General features: G+C 44.4%; 1 protein-coding gene across 2 annotated transcripts; it reads right to left on the bottom strand.

Moving 5' to 3' along the window:
- Positions 1 to 9,161: 9,161 nt before the first annotated feature.
- capn12 (calpain 12) lies at positions 9,162 to 21,501 on the bottom strand. Of its 2 annotated transcripts, none has more exons than XM_024444498.2 (22): positions 21,125 to 21,501; positions 19,001 to 19,070; positions 17,989 to 18,107; positions 14,913 to 15,046; positions 14,446 to 14,617; positions 14,166 to 14,249; positions 13,976 to 14,061; positions 13,795 to 13,872; positions 13,163 to 13,356; positions 12,853 to 13,055; positions 12,731 to 12,742; positions 12,440 to 12,519; positions 12,222 to 12,344; positions 12,075 to 12,111; positions 11,884 to 11,958; positions 11,743 to 11,788; positions 11,375 to 11,436; positions 11,040 to 11,108; positions 10,462 to 10,540; positions 10,231 to 10,347; positions 10,072 to 10,124; positions 9,162 to 9,646 (listed from the first exon to the last, which is right to left on the bottom strand). In XM_024444498.2, the coding sequence occupies exons 1-22, from the start codon at positions 21,317 to 21,319 to the stop codon at positions 9,620 to 9,622; spliced, it is 2,115 nt and encodes a 704-aa protein (XP_024300266.1). In that variant the 5' UTR covers positions 21,320 to 21,501; the 3' UTR covers positions 9,162 to 9,619. The 2 variants fall into 2 exon arrangements, with proteins under 2 accessions (XP_024300266.1, XP_024300267.1); XM_024444499.2 differs by having other exon boundaries at positions 19,001 to 19,767; positions 21,125 to 21,262.
- Between the last annotated feature and the right edge of the window lie 223 nt (positions 21,502 to 21,724).

The raw sequence follows: 21,724 nt of genomic DNA, 5'->3' as shown, positions 1-21,724 counted from the left end.
TGTTAGCTGGGCTGTGTGTTCCTCTCCCTCCTCCTTTAGTGCTGTTAGCTGGGCTGTGTGTTCCTCTCTCTCCTCCTTCAGTGCTGTTAGCTGGGCTGTGTGTTCCTCTCTCTCCTCCTTCAGTGCTGTTAGCTGGGCTGTGTGTTCCTCTCCCCCTTCAGTGCAGTTAGCTGGGCTGTGTTCCCCTCCTCCTTCAGTGCAGTTAGCTGGGGGGTGTTCCTCTCCTCCTTCAGTGCAGCTAGCTGGGCTGTGTTCCTCTCCTCCTTCAGTGCAGCTAGCTGGGCTGTGTTCCTCTCCTCCTTCAGTGCAGCTAGCTGGGGTGTGTGTTCCTCTCCTCCTTCATTGCAGTTAGCTGGGCTGTGTTCCTCTCCTCCTTCAGTGCAGTTAGCTGGGCTGTGTTCCTCTCCTCCTTCAGTGCAGTTAGCTGGGCTGTGTTCCTCTCCTCCTTCAGTGCAGTTAGCTGGGCTGTGTTCCTCTCTCCTCCTTCAGTGCAGTTAGCTGGGCTGTGTGTTCCTCTCTCTCCTCCTTGAGTGCTGTTAGCTGGGCTGTGTGTTCCTCTCTCTCCTCCTTCAGTGCTGTTAGCTGGGCTGTGTGGTCCTCTCTCTCCTCCTTCAGTGCTGTTAGCTGGGCTGTGTGTTCCTCTCCCTCCTCCTTCAGTGCTGTTAGCTGGGCTGTGTGTTCCTCTCCCTCCTCCTTCAGTGCTGTTAGCTGGGCTGTGTGTTCCTCTCTCTCCTCCTTCAGTGCTGTTAGCTGGGCTGTGTTCCTCTCTCCTCCTTCAGTGCTGTTAGCTGGACTCTCCTCTTGGGACTCCTCGTTTGAGGATGAGGTGTGATCAGACTCACTTAGTATGGGTGAGTCATCACCAAGAGAGAGCTTTTCCTGCTGTGCTCTCTAATTAATTCTGTAAAAGTCCTGCTGAAACTGCATAAGGATGGCCTGCACCATTACCGTCCCAGATTTGTACATGTTGACAGAGGTTGTTTCAATTTCCTCAATGTCTATAACCTCTTTCTTGACATAGGGGTAGCGTGCTCTCATAGCACTGTGCCATGTCAGGGGATGATCTGTGTGGGAAATTAAGTTGCGTACATTTCCCTCTTCGTAGCAGTCAGTAAATAGTGTCTCTGAATTGTCCTTAAAAACCTCTACATGATCGGTGTCCCGTCCTCGGGACGGTTAAGCTAACGTAGACTGTGATTAGCATGAGGTTGCAAGAAGAAGAAAAAATCCCAGGACATAGACATGTCTGTTATGAGCAGAAAGCATAAATTCTTGTTAATCTAACTGCACTGTCCAATTTCCAGTAGCTATTACAGTGAAAGAATCCCATGATATTGTTTGAGGAGAGTGCAGAATTATGAACTTAAAAATGTATGAATAGATCAATTAGGCACATTTGGGCAGTCTTGATACAACATTTTGAATAGATATGCAATAGTTCACTGGATCACTCTAAAACTTTGCACACACAGTGCTGCCATCTATTGGCCAAAGTCTAAATTGCGTCTCGTCTAGAATGATTCATTATGGCCTTTCTCTTGCATTTCAAAGATGATGGTACAAAAAAAGACTAATGTGTTATATTCTCCTACATTAATTTCACATTTTAACAAACTTCAAAGTGTTTATTTTCAAACAGGTTCCAAGAATATGCATATCCTTGCTTCAGAGCCTGAGCTACAGGCAGTTAGATTTGGGTATGTCATTTGAGGTGAAAATTGAAAAACAAATGGTCAGATCCAGATTTATTAAGGGGCTTCTTTTTGTACTTATTGTGTGCAGTGTTATTTTTTTATATTCAAGGTGACCTCTGCACAGGGGGAAGCCATGGAGCAGGGAGCTTCAAAGGCCTCTGCATTTGGGTGGGGGAGGCTATGAAACGCTGCTGCCATTGTGGGCTCAAGAGTTCACACATCTCACTTCACACTTCAGTGCTAATTGAAGTTGCAGCCGGGTCTCTTCTGTCCTAGCAGCTTGGTAGTTTAGTAGACTTTTTTTTTAAACGTAGCTTTACATAACAAAATGACTTAGTTATTGTAACTTTTGGGCTTCAGAAGTAGCTTTAGACTGAACATTACTCACTCAGTTTGGGGTTGGATGGTATTTTGGTTTGCTATACGTTTCTTCTTGATAGTCCTTATAGTAAGAATCCTACAGGGTAATTTTGTCCAAAATCAAGGTTGTAGTTTTGGAATTTGGATTTAGAGGGTAGTATCCTCTGTAAGTCCTTGCTCCAAAAAAAAAACACCCCATGTTTATCTACGTTTATCCAACTTGAATTCCATTTTTTGGGCAGAAGAACTCAGGCTACCATTGCCAGAAAGTTTAAGTCATAGGGGATTCAGAAGAACTCAGGCTACCATTGCCAGAAAGTTGAAGTCAGAGGGGAGTCAGAAGAACTCAGGCTACCACTGCCAGAAAGTTGAAGTCAGAGGGGAGTCAGAAGCGACGTGCAGTGGCACAGAGGTGAGGACATAGGAACCGATTTTGACACGCTAGTTTATTGGCAAGACACGGTTCTACTGCCAGAATGTCAGCGAAATGGGAAAAATATGGGCGAAAATATTGCTAAGACTGGGAAAGAGAACGGGGTGTAATGGAATGGCTTAAGAGTATCTCAGAAAAGCTTACCATAGGTATTGCAAATCAGAAATGTGATCCCACCACGCCGATCTTATTTCTCATGAACAAATGGAGAAACACAAGAGAAATGCTGCTCTATTTTCTAATGTAAGGACATCGTTTGACACAGGAACTACATTTGTACGAGAGAATAACACAGTTGAACAATCGGAGTTACAGACGGCTGCACATATTGCGTGCCACTCCAGCATAGCAACTGTAGATCACCTGCGTGCGATGTGTGGTTGAAGACATTGCAAAGATTGGAATCAATGTCCACAGAACAATATGCACAGTGCTCATAAACGCAGTTACAGGGCCCGCAGTGCATGAGGAACTAATAAAGGACCTTGGGAATGAGGCTTACTCGTTGATTATTGATGCAAGTACTGATGTCGCAACCCGAGAAGCAACTGTGTGTGGGGGGATAAGATGACACAGCATGAAACTTTCTCAAATCACGAGCAACATTCCAGCTGGTGATTCACTGACTATTGACAATGCCTTGTTCAAGTTTCTTAATGACAAATGAATGATACATTGCCCATTGACAACTGCATCGGTCGAGCCACAGGTGGCTGCAACACAGTGTGTGGCAAAAACTATTTCGTCCTGACAAAACGTCAAGCACGTAATCCGAATATCGTCTACATAAAATGTGTCCTTCCCTGCAACTCTGTGCCTCCAAAGCAGTGAATGCTCTTCCATAAATATTTTGATTATATGGCGTAACAGACACATACATGGTTCTCCAATGATATGGCATAAGGGGGCGACGAGCGGATAAGAGGCGATCCGTAAATTCGATTAAGACATTAATGAGCGAGCTAGGACGGACATAGTTATATTGACTATTTGTTCAGTACTTTTGAAATGTACAGCAACAGAATTCAGAACATGGGCCGTTCTTACAGTATTCTCCTTGTACACCAAGTCAGAACTGTAGGATAAATAATGGGGGCCTATAAGCAGACAATATTCGATGATAACAGTTCTCTAAAACAGATTACATCTGCACCACCAAGTCAGAACAGTAGATGAAATTAAGAGGGGAAAAGGGGCCAAATTATTAGGGTGAGGTACTTGGGCTACTAATAGCTAACTACACAACATACACTTAGTATTACTTTCTTAGCTAGAGTATACATATCTCCCTGGAATATTATATTTATGCAGCAGCATAGAAGACATTTTTGGACTCACCTTGTTGTGCTGTGCTCACTTGAACAGGAAGGTGGCGTGGCAGTCCTTCGTAGGAATATTTGTCATCAAACTTTGTCATCAAAGTCTGTCATTCTCTGGATTTATGGTGCTTCCAAGACAACTGGGAACTCAAGGTCGAATCATGATGACGTCAGTGATCTTCAGGTGGTCGGCGCTCTAGAAAGAGGCCAGCGTTACAATTCTGAGTTGGATGACTGTTCAAAACATATTTTCCCAGTCTGAGCTTGTTTTTTTCCTGAGTTCCCAGTTGTCTTAAACTCACTGAAGTCCGAGTTTCCAGTTGTTTTGAGAGCGGCAGAAGTAATGCTGGAATGACAGCATGGCCAATGTTGAATGTTTATCCTTTTACGCTTGGAAAAGAGACCCTTAAACCCAGACTTGGGACCACACACCCACTCCACTGAATAGCAGGCTCGTGATTGCTTTGCAATGCTTGCAGTTAGCCACTGATTCCTTCCAAAGCACTCATTGTTGAATTTGCGATTTCCAACTTGTTGTGTAATGTGTATGTCCAATGGCCGATGAGCACCGATACGTTTTATCTATAATTGATCTTCATATGACAAGGATTGAAAAGGATTTGCCAGTAGATTGTCGACTTGATTAATGATGATGTACTATAGATATAATGTGATTTGCCTTCTTGAATGGGCACCTCTAATGTAACTCTATGGAAGCACCCGAGGAGCTTGAATTTTCGAGCTCTACCCTTAGATATGGAGGTGACGTAGTGTCCCCATGAGTGACAGAACAGTGAGCCAATCACGGCGCAACTAGAGAACATTACCAACCCCTACGCACCGTATTTTCCGCTAGTTGCCCCACCACCACAGAAAGCGCTGAGCTAGGCTGAAACACCTGCAATTTGGAGCTGCCTTACTCAAGAAAGCAAGAAAGAGACCAAGTTTGCATACGGCTTTATTAATAAGTCAATTATATTTTTGCATAATATTTTTTTTACATAGTTTGCAATCTGCGATGTGGTACATATTAATGTCAAAATAACATGCAGAACTGGCAACCCCCACCCCCAAAAAAACTTTTCTGGCTAGACTCCAGGAAAACTATTATCTGATCAAATGACCTTCTACTGCTCTCTTGTGGAGCAAGTCATGGTGCCTCCACGATTCCACACCAGGAGCGAAGTCATGGAATTCGAATTGACAGATGAGCATCGCCTGCCGCTCGAGGCTGTGGACTTCGGGGTTCAGTTCCCGCCTTGCTCTCTCTGAAGGCAGAGGAATAGACCCACAAATAGTACAGGACATGAGAACCCGGTGCAGAGACTACATGGTAGTCCAGACAAGGGAGATCAAGAAGAGACTTCTGGAAAACATCCAACAACTGGAGGCACTCAAGTCTCTCGCTCTGAGTATTCTGCTCAGTAGCGTCAAGCCACATCTAGATGCTCCCATCCCCCCCAAAAAAAAAAAAATCTAAAGCAAATGTTATTGGTCACATACATGTGTTTAGCAGATGTTATTGCGGGTGTAGCGAAATGCTTGTGTTTCTAGCTCCGACAGTGCAGTAATATCTAACAACTAATATCTAACAATTTCACAACATATACCCAATACACACAAATCTAGGTAAAGGAATGGAATTAAGAATATATAGATAAACGGACGAGCAATGTCAGAGCGACATAGACTAAGATACAGTAGAATAGAATACAGTATATACATAAGAGATGAGTAGTACAAAATATGTAAACATTATTAAAGTGACTAGTGTTCCATTATTGAAGTGGCCAGTTATTACAAGTCTATGTATATAGGCATCAGCCTCTAATATGCTAGTGATGGCTATTCAACAGTCCGATGGCCTTGAGATAGAAGCTGTTTTTCAGTCTCTCAGTCCCAGCTTTGATGCACCTGTACTGACCTCGCCTTCTGGATGATAGCGGGGTGATCAGGCAGTTCTTATCTGATAGAAAAGAGGCAACAGACTGTAAATAGTTTGGATCCCCGGAACAAAAAAAGGACAGAGTAGAGTGGCAGTTCACAGAAGGAGGAGAGTGCTCTGGATAAGGGCAGGGAGTTTGCTGAACACAAGAAAAAAAGCAAGGTGAGCAACTTTTTATCAGTGTTATTTTTGGGTCCGCACACACACACTTTCTTCGGCCATCTTTCCGTAAAGTCTCGTTTACCCCTGTTTCTCTAACTCATCCCTCATCTCTCTGTCCGTTGCTCTACTCTCTGTAGAGCAACATGGGGAATGGCAGCAGCAGCAATTTGTATGCGGATCACCTCATCCTCTAGGTGGAGGGCTACTACCAAACCAGCACTACTGTCTTGGTGAGTACTTATCTCTAACTCCATTACAGACCATCAAATTATAGTAGTGATTGACTGATTAATAGTAGAATACGCTATCTTGATGTACTGGACTCCTGATGGATCTCCTCTCTCTCTTTTCATGCTACAGAGGGAGGATGGATGACTTGAGTCCAGTATGTCAGAGGAAGGCCCAAAAAATTGCCTGAGACTCCAGCCACCCTAGTCATAGACTGTTCTCTCTGCTACCGCACGGCAAGCGGTACCGGGGAGCCTAGACTAGGTCCAAAAGGATTTGTAACAGCTTCATCCCCCCCAAGCCATAAGACTCCTGAACAGCTAATTAAATGGCTACCTGGCCTATTTGCACCCAGGAGCAACACCCAACTTTACAAACTCTGCCTTGAACTACCTAGACATACTCATATCCTCTTCAAACTCAATGCATAATGCCAATATCAAAATGATAACATAGTCATGCTTATTTTACTGATATCTGTAGCCTATCACGAGAAAAAGCTCACTATTGCAATATAGAAGTATGTTTTTGAGCGGAACCACATGGCTCGCTATCATGATAGGACGGTAGCCTACCTTGGGTCGCAGCCATTTGATCTCTTTACTGGGGTCCGGGTCGGTGGGCATACCGATGGAGGTCTGGTACCGAGGAGAAGGTTGGGTCAGAACAGCGAACCGGACTTAGCGTAGCCATCTAGGACAGCCACATAGTTCTGGTCCCGAAATGACACTGGGTTGGCAATGGACCCAGGTGCGACCTGCTGAGTCTCTGTTTTCAGTGGCAGTTGAGATGAATTTGGAAAAGCAGGCCTAGCAAATATAATCAGATTGAACCAACATTCCTATCTCGATTTGTTCGTCTAAACTCAGTTTTGGGGGAATTGTGCAACAAACAAACCCAGTTCATAACACATGCCCACCCACCATGGAGTCAGTCAGCTGAAGTAATGACATGGTGCCAGGAGTTTACTGTATTCTTTGTCGTCGATTTGCATAATTCTCCGAGGGTTAGTTAATCCCATATCGATGAAATGTGTGGTGGCCTATAAACTGCTGTTTTTTAAAACGTCCTGCTCTCTCTTTCAAACACACATACAAGTTCCTTTTCTACCTTTAAACACATTCTTTCACAATTCTTCTTCCACACATGGCCTATATTTAGCTCAAACTGTCCTCTCCATCAAACCAGTTCATGCGGGGTCTGATGTGAGCGCCTTTTCGCAGTGAGCGCCTTTTCGACCGCAATCGATAGTAGAATGCTATATTTAGTCACCAGATGGCGGTCTGTCTCTGCAAGATGGGCGACACGGAACTAGAGTACAATTTTGAAGCACTACAAACGCCAACGCAAATGTTACATGGAAAGGAGAGATACAGTATGCCTACGAATATGTCTAGGCCATTTTTTATTTCCTTCTATGACTATAGCCTGTTCGTCAATCTATAGGCAGTGGTGGAAAAAAAGTACTAAATGGTCATACATGAGTAGAAGTAAAGATACCTTAATAGAAAATACTCAAGTAGAAGTGAAAGTCACCCAGTAAAATACTAAAACGTTTCTGTGTTAAAATATACTTTAGTATCAAAAGTAAATGTAATTGCTAAAATATACTTAAGTATCAAGTACAAATCATTTCACATTCCTTATATTAAGCAAAACAGATGGCACGATTTTATTTTTTCATGTTTTATTTACGGATAGCCAGGGGCTCCAAGACACAAATACTTTACAAACGAAGCATTTGTGTTTAGTGAGTCTGACAGATAACAGGTAGTAGGGATGACCAGGGATGTTGTCTTGATGTGTGTGAATTAGACCGTTTCCCTGTCCTGCTAAGCATTCGAAATGTAACGAGTACTTTTGTGTGTCAGGGAAAATGTATGCACTAAAAAGTACAGTATATTCTTTAGGAATGTAGTGGAGAAAAAGTCAAAGTTGTCAAATATAAATAGTAAAGTACAGATACCCCCCAAAAAACGGCTTAAGCAGCACTTTCAAGTATTTTTACACCACTGTCTATAGGCCTACATGCAGGAACTACTAATCTAGCCTTTAGCATCACAGTCAGTACCTCACCAGTGGGTTGGAGGGTGGATACATAGAGCAGGTGACGGGGGGCTTAGTGGGCCATTTTAGGAATTGTAGAAAAATAGGGAAAGGAGGGTGGGGGGAGATGAAAGGAGAAGATGGATACATTTGGTAGGGGTAAAAGGCAGTTCAAATTTGGTTCAAATTCAGCTGTTGAATTTCAGATGACTCAATACAGGGCAATACATGTAATGATATCTTGCTGGGTTGAGCTGATACAGCCCCTAGGGTGTGTGTGATGTGTTTGTTTTTTAGCGGAAAGAGAGACACAGAGAGGAGGGTCCCATCCTGGTACATGTGTATTATGTCTCCTGGGCCCAGTGATGTCTATTTTTCCACCCTCGGCTAGACCACAGCTGTCGCACTAACTCACCTCATACAGAACTCAGTCAGCCGAACCAGAATCCAGAGAGACCGAGAGACAAAGGTGGAGAAATAGAGTCACGTTACACATCTGTCTACTACGCTCCCTTTCTGTCCCGAGGTGGATGGACTGTTGCCACGGGAAACCGGGAAACCTGTCTGTAGTCGCATAAAGATGAACAGGAAGAAGCTGTGTGTGAAGCAAAGCTTCCATTTATAGCTGCATCAGGAGAAATGACAAGAGCATACATGTTTGTGTGTGACAGAGCACGGAGGGTAACCAGAGGGAGAAGGAGGCAGAGTGTGAGACAGAGTTACTAGAGAGAGCGCGAGGGAGGGAGGAATGGAGCAAAGGAGGGAGGGAGCGAGGGAACGTGGTGGAGGAGGCGGCGAGTGCGTGTTGATGCTGTACGTGGCGTCAGTATGATAAGAATAGAGACGGTGAGTGCAGCGCAGCTGAGACCTCACCTTCAATCCCTCACCGGGGCAGGCCGTACTCACCGTGTGTGTGTGTGTGAGGCTGGGTTGTACTTATAAACACAGAAATACTTTTACATTATCAAAGCAGATTCATGTTTGCAAAGATTTATTTTCGGATGCATTTCATTATTGCGTTTTTCATTTTAATTTCCAGAGCTTCAAATACATTTTCACTATTTCAGCTGTTGGGCAATACCACCTCATTATTTGAGTTTTAAGACATACTTGGCTGTAAAACTGAAAATACTTGACTCAATTACTTTGCGGAAATAGCTGAAACAAATGAACATTTACAGATTCATATCTGTGTACACATCAAATACATTAGTAGTGACACTAACTCCAGAGGTACTATCCATGTAAATGAATGTAAAGCACTATAGGACAATATGGCAGTGGTGTATAGTATGGTGACAAAGTTCAGGGATTGTGTGTGTGTGTGTGTGTGTGTGTGTGTGTGTGTGTGGACGCCGACAGAAGCATGATGTTATCATATGGTCCTGGTCAGACAGAATGCCCACGCGGAGACCCCGTTTGCAGAGCACACTCACACGGTCAGGAGTTTGAGCAGCCACTGTAAAAAAAAAAAACAGCAAAGAGAGGAGCAACCAGGGTTAGAGGGCATTAGTAAAGGTATAGCATATATAAAGTTTAGGGTCAGGGATAAGGTATAAGTTAGGCTTGAGGATATGGTCTGGCACAGGATGGGGTAGGGTCAGGTTATGATTCATGTTTAGGGTCATGGTTACTGTCAAGATAGGGTTATGGCTAGGGTAAGAGTTGAACAGGAATGTGGACATTATGCTAGGGTTGTGGGTGAGGTTAGGGTTGAACCGGGATGTGGACATTATGCTAGGGTTGTGGGTGAGGTTAGGGTTGAACCGGGATGTGGACATTGAGTTAGGGTTGAGGGTAAGGATATGGTTGAACCCAGATGTGGACGTGAAGTTGGGGTTAGGGCCAGGGTTTTGGTTGATTTCATAGTCAAGGACGACTCACGGCATTGATTCCCACATCTTTGACCTCTGGGTTGCTCTCTGATTTATACAGGGCTGGGGAGAGGGGACACAAACACACACAATATTACGGCAGAACATCATAACCGGACAACAAAACATAACTCGCCTCGCTGTGTGCGTTGCGTGTGTGTTGACATACCGAATAGCTTGCGCAGCCTGGTGACACAGGCCACAAAGCCATGGAAAGGCAGATGCGGCTCCCCAGAGCCAAACCTCTCCCACAGCAGCTGTATGACCTGGCCATCACACTGCACCCCTAGCAGGAGCGAGAGGGGAGGAGAGAGAAATGGGTTATTATCCATTCAAGAGTGGAGTGGAGGGTAAAATGTAACACACCATATGGAAAGTGAGTGAGTGAGTGAGTGTGTACCTGCAGCCTGGAGGGCCAGACTAAGCTCAAAGGGGCTCATGGTCCCTGAAGAGTCCTGATCAAACTTGAAGAAGATGGACTGAAAGAGAGAGAGAGTGTGAGAGGTCAATGACAGATGGTTGAGTAACTGTAGCTAAGTAATATTACTAATTATAAACCAGGTAATTTTGTGTCCTGGATACTGATTGGCCGAAACAGCATTTCAGCTGTGTGTATATCAGACAATATACAATGGGTATGAAGCAAAAATACCATTTATGTTGGTAACCAGTTTATAAAAGCAATAAGGCACCTCTGGGGTTTGTGGTATAAGGCCAATATACCACGGCTAAGGGCTGTATCCAGGCACTCCGCTTCACAATGTGCATAAGAACAGCCCTTATAAACTGGTTGCCAATGTAATTAGAGCAGTAAAAATGAATGTTTTGTCATACCCATGGTATACGGTCTGATATACCAAAGAGTTCGGCCAATCAGCATTCAGGGTTGATTGGCAGTTTATAATGGCTAATATACCACAACCCCCTCTGGCTTTATTGCTTAACACCTTGGGGCTTGTCCCTCTAGCACAGTCGTACCTGCAGACTGCGAAGAGAGGCCAGCACAGGCTCTGTCTGCTCTCGGGTCAGACTGCTACGCCCCCCAGTCTGACAGGTGGGTTAGGGATAGCTCTCAGACACAGACAGAGGCGCTCAAAAGTACCAGGGCCCGTATCCACAAAGCATAACAGAGTATGAGTGCTGATCTAGGATCAGTTTAGCGTTTTAGATCACAATGAATAAGATTAAATGGACAAATCCTAGATCAGCACTCCTTCTCTTAGATGCTTTGTGGATACGGGCCCTAGCAAGAAGAACAAAGGCAGTGAGATGTATGGGGTAAGGTTGTGACAACTGGCCAAATGAAAGGATACATCCTCTCCAAAGATGAGCTGTCTGCATGTCTCCAGTGGCAGCTGGTAGTCTTTCTCCAAAACTGAGAGAGGGGGAGAGGGGAGGAGTGAAAGTGGCAGATAATTTTAATGCTATATTAGCTATGAGGTTATGCCTAGAGAAGTCATCTCTGTTTAGCCCAAAAAGTTTGTCTACCTGATAGAGGAAACCTTGCTACTCTGCTCCCACCTACTGGCGGTTACTGGTACTGCATTGTAAGAATATTCCCCACAATAGGACCAATGTACAAATGGTGGTACCCTTCATCACAGCAGTTTAAGGAGTTCAGCGACACGGTTTGACTAAATTAACCTTAGAAATGAAAACCTGAGCTCATGAAGGACCGAACCTGAGTTAACCAGCTTCATGAACTCCTTAGCATTCAGCTTGTCGTCCTGCCAAGGAGAGAGAGAACAGGAGGTTAAGACTGTCTAAGGGAGATAATTATCTTCTATGGTTGAGTTATATTTTGAGACGAGAGAATTCCTACAGGCCCCGCCATCTCATCAAAGGTCTTCTGTACTCTCTTGCGATCCTCTGGCAACACTGGTGGCATTGACATTACCTGTGAAGGACACGGACACACACACACACACACACACATACACACAGTGACAGTTGGCTTGCTGAACTGGAGAGCAGTAGTGCAGTAGAAGTATGCTTCAGTAAGGTCCAACGCACCATGATGAAGCCAGTGGAGCAGGTGAAATCTTTGGTCCTGGAATACAAGGATGAGCTCCATCAGTCTCAACGTAATATGAGATTGTCACTGAACTGTCATCATCGGCAGCATCATCATCACCCGCCCCCACCCATCCCCTTCTGTACCCCAGATTGTTGCCGGTCTTGGAATAGACGCGGAGGAAGAATTCCGCAGGCTGGTTGGGACTGTAGGTGGAAGCCAGAATCACATAGTTTCCCGGGTCCAGTCTCACCTCCCTCCACACAGCCCTACGGCGACAAATGACAAGAAGAAGAGATGAGATACAACTTTGTAGACTGTTTTCATGAAAATGTGACACAGTATTTGCAGGGAGGTACAATACCTCAGGGGCTGGTACTTCCCAGAACTCCCCACAGGCTGCTGGGAAGAGAAGAAGCTCTGGTCCAGACACAGGCCCTGGAGCTACAAGAGGGGGAGCGAGGAGGAGAGGAGAGGGGAAGATAGGAGAGGAAAGAGAGGAAGAAGGCAGATATAGAAAAGAGGGAGAGATGGAGGTAGTGGTTGGAGAGAGAGGGGGGCAGCAGACATGGTTGTTAAGATTAAAAGTGACATTATCTAACAAATGAAAATATGTAGTTTTTTTTCCCCAATTTCTTCCCAACATGATACTCACCTTTGGAGGAACCTGCGGAGACAGGATAAACGTCAGACTAACTGAACATGTAGAACATTCAGATTCACAGCACACATGGGGACAACGCATGTTCTATCTCTCGCTCTCCCTTCCTCTCTCACCTTGTAGATGTGGAAGGCGATGTGGAGGAAGTTGACTTTGTCCTTCTTTCTCCGGTTTTTCTGCAGTAGTTCCACCAACACGGTGCACTGCTTCGCTTTCTCCTTCTGATTCTCGGCCACCTTCTTCTCCTCCGGAGTCATCGCATGATCGTCATCATGCTCGGCAAGGACAAGCTGGAACTGGGGATTCTTCCAGAAGGATCCTACAATAGAGGAGGGATTGATGGTAGTAAATGACAAGCAAGGTAGTAAATGACAAGTAGATGAAATTACAAACGTTCTGCACACACACACACACACACACACTCACGAGGGTAAGTACAGCTTCCCCCTGCAGTGGAGCCCGAAACCCAGGAGCCTTTATGGGAGCTGAGGGACCAGGAAGAGATGGGGGCGGCAGGGGAGTCGGGGTCGGTGGGTGTGTCCTCATCCACTATGGGGTCAGGGTCCACACTGCACAGCTCCACTGTGCCAAACAGCTTGCTGAAGTCCTCCGCACTGATCCTGACACACAGAGAGGGACGCGCACTGTTGGAATGTGTTTGTGTGCTGTTGTTGTATTGTATGAAACAAGATTGCACTTTAGAGTTAGACATTTATTAAAGTGTCATTCCACAATGATACAATGCAAAATGCAGATTTTAAAAGACCACATTGTGGACCACTCAAACAGAGTTTTGAGACACGAAAAAGCAGTCATAGTCCAACATGGTACACAGTGTTTCATTTGGAGTCATCTATAATTCATTACATCATCTATGCATTTTTGGTGTCAGTTATTGTACATTACATTGTATTTACACGTGTGTGCATCAACAGAAACAAAGTACAGCAGACATAAGGTGAGACTGGTCGATATTTGCGTCTACGTGTGTCTGTGTCCATGTGGGTTTGTGTCTATGTGGGTTTGTGTCTACGTGTTTTTGTAATGCCAGAACCTACCAGAACTCTCCGTCCTCACTATTTTTCAGCTCAATCCTTTTCTTTTCAGCAGCATTCACATCATCCCAGTCTTTACTCCTGCAATTACACACACACAGGAAAATGAGCACGGGATCACTGTGTAGTGACAAAATGAAACACACACACACGCACACACACACACACACACACACTTCCTCACTTGTCACTCCAGGGTCCAGAGTACTCCACAAAGCCCCAGGGGTTCCTCAGCCTCAGCAACAAGGCCTCACCAGCTGACTTCTTCACCTGAACCACACACACACACGCACACAAACAATTATGTTAGCAAAATGGGAAAGTGGATTATTTTCTGATGACTTTAGTTCAGGGAAGCACAGTATGATACATACCGTGTCAGTGTCTGTGATGGCGTAGGCATGGCCCTTCACCAGTCCCTCTGCAGTTACTGTGCCTATCTCAAGATAGTTACTAGCCTGTGGAGATACACAGCACATAGAGAGCAACTTGCTTCTTACACAGTGAAAGTCACACTTGCAATCACAGTAGCTATTGACGAAGGAGCGGTGTGGGTGTCAGAAAGGTGTGTAGCTTTGTTGGTATAGCATTCTGTGTGTGTGTGTGTGTGTGCGTGCATTCTTGCTTGCATGCTTGTTTGTGTTTGTGCTGTACCTGTATGAAGCAGCTGAGCAGGCTGCCACGGGACAGGGCATCAGAGAGGGCTTTCCACATGATCCTGGGGGTGCGTGAGGATACAGGGAGGGAGTAGGCTATGCCCCCTGTGAAGTCCTCCATCGCCTCAGAGATATTACCCCCCTTCAGACTGCCATATGACCCGATCAGCCTGCTCCGAAATAGGGGTAGAGGGAGCAGGAGAAAGAGGTGTGTGGAGAGAAAGGGGGAGGGGATAGAGTGGTGGGGGAGAGGAATGAGGGAGATAAAGGAAGGGGACATTTTCTAGATTTACATTTTCTGCCATTTAGCAGGTGCTCTTATTCAAAGTGCCTTATGATAAACATATTCAAATGAGGAGGCTGAAACCTCATAAGAGCATTGTCAGGCACACAAACACTACAACCATATAGCATATTACACACGCGCACACACACACACACACACACACACCCCGGTTGACTCACTTGGCATAGGCTTTCTCCACCAGGGCGCTCCAGTACTCGTTGCGGGTACAGGAGTAGCTGAAGAGCAGGCGGCCTCCGCGTACAGGCAGCCTGTCATCCACTACCACCTCCACCCACTCACCATACTGCCAGAACTACACAGGGAGAGGGAGGTACAGAGGGGGAGGGAGGTAGCGAGGGAGAGGGAGGCATAAAGAGGGTGGACAGTAAGGGAGGGAGAAGGGATGAGGGGGATGTAGGGAGAGAGGGAGGGAGAAGGTGAGAGAGAAATCTACATTTAATGTGTTGCGTAACAGTGCGCAAGTACAGGCCTGCATTTAAACATCCTGGAGGTCATGAGTTATGACTTGGTGATGTTCTCTAATTGCTTGCCCATAAGTGTGTGTGTGTGTGTGTGTGTGTGTGTGTGTGTGTGTGTGTGTGTGTGTGTGTGTGTGTGTGTGTGTGTGTGTGTGTGTGTGTGTGTGTGTGTGGATGCGTGCGTGCGTGTATCCCAGGGTAGTAGCTACCTACAAGTCTGGACTACACTCCCAACATAACCCCTCCAGCTATCTAAGTCTACTCATATTATCCCCCTTCCTTCCGACAAACATGTTAAGTCATGCCACACATACTTCACTGAGAGGACATCAGAAAATAGTAAAGCAATTACAGAGTCATAACTCATGACCTCTATGTTTTAATGTTTCCATTGCATGTCTTTTCACAGATGTTATTTCATGAGACAATGTTTTAGTAATCAATCCCTTTAAATTGACACAATTGGTCCAGAGACCAATTAAATGATAATGACATCAGGGGCAAGTTTGCAGAGACGAGATAGAGAATGGGTTAGAGGTGTGTGTATGAAAATGTGTGTGTGTGGGGGGGGGTAATTAGAGATCTCCCTCTTTAGTGATGGGAAGGGGGGATGAAAGGTGTGCGTGTGTGGGGGGGTCATAAATCTAGTAGGGTAATTATACAGCAGTACAGCAGTACAAGCAGAGATCAAGCAGAAATCATCAACTAGATTTTGCCACAGGCCCATTTTTTCTTGAGTGGATGGTCAGGGTGCCGGAACATAATAACAAATTATTTGTAGACTGCAAAATGACCGCAAGTAGCCCAAACAGGTAAAATAGTTTACTAAAACAACCATTTCAAACTTTGCTTACATTTCTATACGATCACATATATCTCCATATCACAGGGGGTTCATGGCACCTTCATTGGGGAGGACGGGCACGTGGTAATGGCTGGAGAGGAATATTAGTTACACCACCCAACTTGGTCTCAAAGCATTTTGTATTATTCTGTACGTAAACCCGAACCACTCCATTTAGTATGATATGTCACGTTTCGTGTGGTTACATAAGACAGATGGTTACTAAAAGCAAAAACAAAAAGAGGGTGGCCAAAGGTTGCGAGTTCAAATCTCATCACGACCAACATTAGCATTTTAGCAACTTTTCAACTACTTACTACTTTTTTAGCTCCTTTGCATCAACTTAGCATGTTAGCTAACCCTTTCCCCTAACCTTAACCCTTTTAGCTAACCCTTCCCCGAGCCCTTAAAACTAACTCCTAAACTTAACCCTAACACCTAACACAAAACCTAGCTAATGTTAGCCAGATAGCTAACGCTAGGGCACCTAGCTAGAATCCTTAACATATCATAAATTTTTCAACTTCGTAACATGTTGAACGTTTTGCTTATTTGTAACATATAATACAAATTGTAATTCGTAACATATCATACAAAATGGGTGATGGACAACCACAAATTCATACATACCACATGAAACGTAACATATCATACTAAATGGAGTGGTTGCCCCACCTGGTCCCATAACACACACTAACACATGCCTATATTCTCTCATTTCCTTTGTTCCCTTAATAACTCTTTATTTCCACCTTACCACTGAGAAATAGCTAAAAACAAAAGCTACATGGACCGAGTTTACCTTGTATCTTTGTATATTTGCTATGTCTCTGTGCTCACTCACAGGGCTCCCTACGCACTCACACACACTGTCACTCCAACGCACACACAAATACTCACTCCATCATTTGCCCACTCACACATACATTTATACTGACTCCACTCACATACAAGCTGCTGCTACTCTGTTTATCTTATATCCTGTTGCCTAGTCCCCTTACCCCCTATACATATCTACCTCCATCACTCCAGTATCCCTGCACTAGAGGAGATATGCATGGAGGAATGGGCCAAAATACCAGCAACAGTGTGTGAAAAACTTGTGAAGACTTACAGAAAACGTTTGACCTCTGTCATTGCCAACAAAGGGTATATATAACAAAGTATTGAGATAAACTTTTGCTATTGACCAAATACTTATTTTCCACCATAATTTGCAAATAAATTCATTAAAAATCCAACAATGTGATTTTCTGGATTTTTTTTTTGAATTTTGTTGAATAGTTGTTGAATAGTTGAAGTGTACCTATGATGAAAATTACAGGCCTCTCTCATCTTTTTAAGTGGGAGAACTTGCACAATTGGTGGTTGACTAAATACTTTTTTGCCCCACTGTATAGCATGCTTACCTACTTACTTTATTGTGTTTTTCATATTATTGTGTATTTCATATTATTCTTATTTCTTGTGTGTGTGTTTTTTTCTATTAATACATTTTCTATTGATTACTGCATTGTTTTTTTGAATGTACCTTTTATTTAACTAGGCAAGTCAGTTAAGAACAAATTCTTATTTTCAATGATGGTGGGTTAACTGCCTTGTTCAGGGGCAGAACAACGGTTTTGTACCTTGTCAGCTCGGGGGTTTGAACTTGCAACCTTCCAGTTACTAGTCCAACACTCTAACCACTAGGCTACCTTGCCGCCCCATTGTTGGGTTTTGAGTTTGGAAGAAAGGCATTTCACTGTACTTGTGCATGTGACATTAAAACTTGACACTACTACTTTTCAGTCCTGCGTTTGCTACTCTCACTCTTTTACATGGCATGTTGCACTAATACGATTGTAATGAACATTCTCGTTGTAACGACAAAAAAGTGAGTATGCAGAACACATGTACACTGCAAGCTCATGAACCCTCCCCACGCATTACCGTGAAGTGGAAGATGCCAGCATAGGATTCTGTCAGGCTCTGATTAGGTGGTACCACTTTGACAAAGAGATTGGGGTGCATGGTAAGGCAGGACAGGGCAGCCAGAAGCCAACAGTCACCTATTAGAAAAACAAAGAGACAGGCCAAAGGCATGATAACTAGCCGTATGAATTAGATTTGATTTCAATTGATTCTACATGGGTTTTTTTTGTTGTTTGTTTTTCTCATTTCAAATCATTTCCTGACGCTTGAGGAAGTTCTAACACTGCAGAGTTCCCACACTCACACACTCTCTCCCTCACAAACACACACACATGCACAAGCGCACACAAACATGCCTGTACACACACACAGGCACATTCCTCTCTAACAGTCAACAGCTGCTCTTTGTGTCCGTGTAGAGGAAAGAAAGAGGTGTTGATGTTTGATGCACACACACACACACACACACACACACACACACACAAGGGATGCCACATTGCCACCAGATCCTTTACACAAACCCCGAGGACAAATAATGAAGCAATAACAAGAGAGCAACATGAGAATTCTCCCTATTTCACAACAATGAAAAACAGACTGGACATCGCATGAAAAGCGGTGATAAACAAGGCACATTGTTTTTCATGGGAGAAAGGGGTGTGACCACAGGATCCATTTTAGACCCACAGATTCCCCTAGGAGGTTGGGACTGGGAGGTGAGAGCACAGAATGTCTCCCCGATCCCCATGCTGTTGGGCCATGTGTTTGGAGCGGAGCCCCTGGGGTGGTGTGGAAGGGTGACCTATTCAATGTGATTAGAGGATATCTAATCAGAGTCTGAACCACACAGATAGTAGAACCAGGATATCATCTCGACCCCATTCCCAGGAGAATAGGTTTGGAGAGGTGAGGTCAATCTAGTTCTACATGAAAACTGTGAGTTGGAGTGAGCATAAGTGTCTACCTGTTACTGCAATAATATCCCATCCTACGATGCTTAAAACACACGCACGCACACACACACACTTACCCAGCTGGCCCTGGCAGATATCGGTGGTGCAGGTTGTGTCCTCCACAAACACAGCATTGGCACTGATCTCCTGCAGAGAGAGAGAGAGAGAGAGACACAGGGCAGAGTTCAAGACTACAGTTTACACTGTCTGAGGGAATGTGTAACTCTTTGTTTCATTCACATAACAGTTGACTGGATGATGACAAAGCAATGTTCCTGATTTCAACTGCATCACAGACGTTCCATGGCTTCTTCGGTTGTTCTCCTCTTTCCATGTCTTTTCTGCTTTTAGTGATTTCCTGTCCAGCTGTTTGGCACAAACTCTGTAAGTTCTCTTTCTTTTCTCTCAACATTCTCCGTTCTGTCAATTCGCTCTCTTCTCTCTCTCACACCTGACAGTGAGTCAGCTCTGGTGTAGCCTACATCTGTCCAGGAGCATCACCCAATTGTACACAACTAGAGCTACGCATATCCTCATCAACCTCAATTCATAATGTCAATGTAAAAATGATAACATAGGCTACAGATATCCATAAAATAAGCATGACTAAGAAATTTGACTATTGCAATTTAGAAGTATGTTTTTGAGAGTGACCACATGGCTGGCTATCATGTAGACCAGGGTTCCCCAAACTCTGTCCTGGGGCCCCCCCTGGGTGCACTTTTTTTTCTTCCCTAGCACTGCATAGCTGGGGGAACCCTGATGTAGCCCAGTTGTCACCAATCGGTCGATCACGATCGACTGGTCCATCTTCAAGGCATCCCTAGATGATCACCAAACATTCCTGTAGAAAAGCGATAAAGGATTGAGTTCCTTTGTGTGTGTGTTTGTGTTGCGCTGCCAACTCTGCCTACCTGGCAGACCGGGAGATCTGTGGCTAAATCGAGTGTGCCGGCACTGGCCAATCCGGTAGCTCAAATCACTGTGCCTACAGCTTCCGTAATCCTGGCCACAAAATTTGATACTAGCCTATGTGAGATTTCATAACTTTTAAAACCATGACCAGAGAGAGACTGTCAAAGAATAACCTAAAGCGACGAGCTGCTATTCTGAGTGAGTTCACATCTAAGTTTTTATTCAGTACTGTTTTATTTAACCAGGCAAGTCAGTGAAGAACAAATTCTTATTTACAATGACGACCTACCCCTTCCAAACCTGGACCAATTGTGCACCGCCCTATTGGACTCCCAGTCACAGCCATATGTGAACCAGGGACTGTAGTGACACCTCTTAGCACTGAGATGCTGTGCCTTAGACCACTGCGCCATTCAGGAGCCCTATTAAAGCACTATTACAAACAAAACGCTCTTCTTCCTACTTCCACTGGAGCTGCAATGAATGAGTATCCAAGTGTAGGCTACCAATAGCCCTGCGTTTTTATTATTATTAGCATTTTGTCCTGTCTATTGTAATATCAAGGAATTATGTAGCTTTCTCTGGTCATAGGGACAACATTAATTTGTGCATGAGGCAGACGCGGTTTGAAACATTCGAGTTTCGCCATCAGGTGGAAGTTTGTGTCCCTCTCTCTCTGGTCAGTCTCACCAGAGGAAAGGGAGGAGAGAGCAGGGACTCTGCTGCTCTCTCCCTCCCTCAGCTGAGACTAATCTCATACTTCAGTGTGTTCAAGACAACTGGGAACTCGGAATAAAACGAGATCCGACTTGGGGGGGAATCTTTAACGGTCATCCAACTCGGAATTCCAAGTCGGAAATATTTCTAGAGCTCTGACTTTCCGACCTGAAAATCACTAATATCATGATTTGACTTCGTTTTTTCCCCTTCTTGTTCCCAGTTGTCTTGAACGCACCATGACCATCAGAGGCAGTTAGCATCAGTCCAGTAAAATAAAAAAGCTCATTATTTCAAATTATACTGTGCCTCGCAAGTGCTACAACTGAAATATTTTGCTATCAAAGCTCGAGATTTGAAATATAATATGGCCTAAGAATAGCAATATTGGCCGGCCAGGCGTATAGCCAATATCCTGTGATAATGTATTTGGCGTACTGCACAAACCTCAATTCTACAGAACAGTTTTACTATTTTAATATTTCATTTTTTAAAGTCGAGTTTAAAAAAGAAATCACTGCGGTAGATCTCGACTTGCTTGTGTATACACTGATAGGACAGTAGCCTACCTTGGGTCGCAGCCACTTGATCTCCTTTTTGGGATCCGGGTCGGTAGGCATACCGATTGAGCTCTGGTCCGGGGCGAAGGTTGAGTCAGAGAACAGCGAACCGGATTTAATGCACGCATCTAGGAGGGCTACATAGTCCTGGCCCCGAAATTGAACAGGGTTGGCAATGGAACCGGTTGCGACCTGAGTCTCCATTTCCAATGTTCAAGTTGAGATCAATTTGGAAAAATAGTAAACGTAGCCTAATTAGAGTTAAACTATGCCAGCTTTCCTATTTTGACTCACTCCTGTATGCTTATTTTTTGGGACTTGTGCAACAACCCCTGTTCTTAAATACACACACACACTCATTCACCCGTATGGAGACATAAGGGCGCCTCCCTTACTCGAACCATCCCAGAAAGGTATGCAGAGCCCCCGGGAGGTTTGGAATTTTCTCCTTTTGTTAACACAATCAACATGTCCCTGTACTGTGGCCGGAATTGTGATCGAATCAAAGTAATGTTAGCCACTCTCAATGCAACAAATATGAAACAAAACGAACTTCGACTTAGTAGGAGAGTGTATGCAAGATATTTTGAAAAGAACTTCTGAGTAGAA

Source organism: Oncorhynchus tshawytscha, linkage group LG14 (assembly GCF_018296145.1).
Source record: "Oncorhynchus tshawytscha isolate Ot180627B linkage group LG14, Otsh_v2.0, whole genome shotgun sequence".
In the NCBI taxonomy this organism is placed as follows: Eukaryota; Metazoa; Chordata; class Actinopteri; order Salmoniformes; family Salmonidae; genus Oncorhynchus; species Oncorhynchus tshawytscha.
The sequence above is the reverse complement of the archived record's forward strand: the minus strand, read 5'-3'. Positions and strand labels throughout refer to the sequence as shown.

Coding starts and splice junctions, on each gene's coding strand:
- capn12 (XM_024444498.2), bottom strand. CDS start 21,319: ATGGAGACTCAGGTCGCAACCGGTTCCATTGCCAACCCTGTTCAATTT. Junction 18,108..19,000: donor TATCTGCCAGGGCCAGCTGG/GTAAGTGTGTGT, acceptor TTTTTCTAATAG/GTGACTGTTGGCTTCTGGCT. Junction 14,062..14,165: donor CCATCACAGACACTGACACG/GTATGTATCATA, acceptor TGTGTGGTTCAG/GTGAAGAAGTCAGCTGGTGA.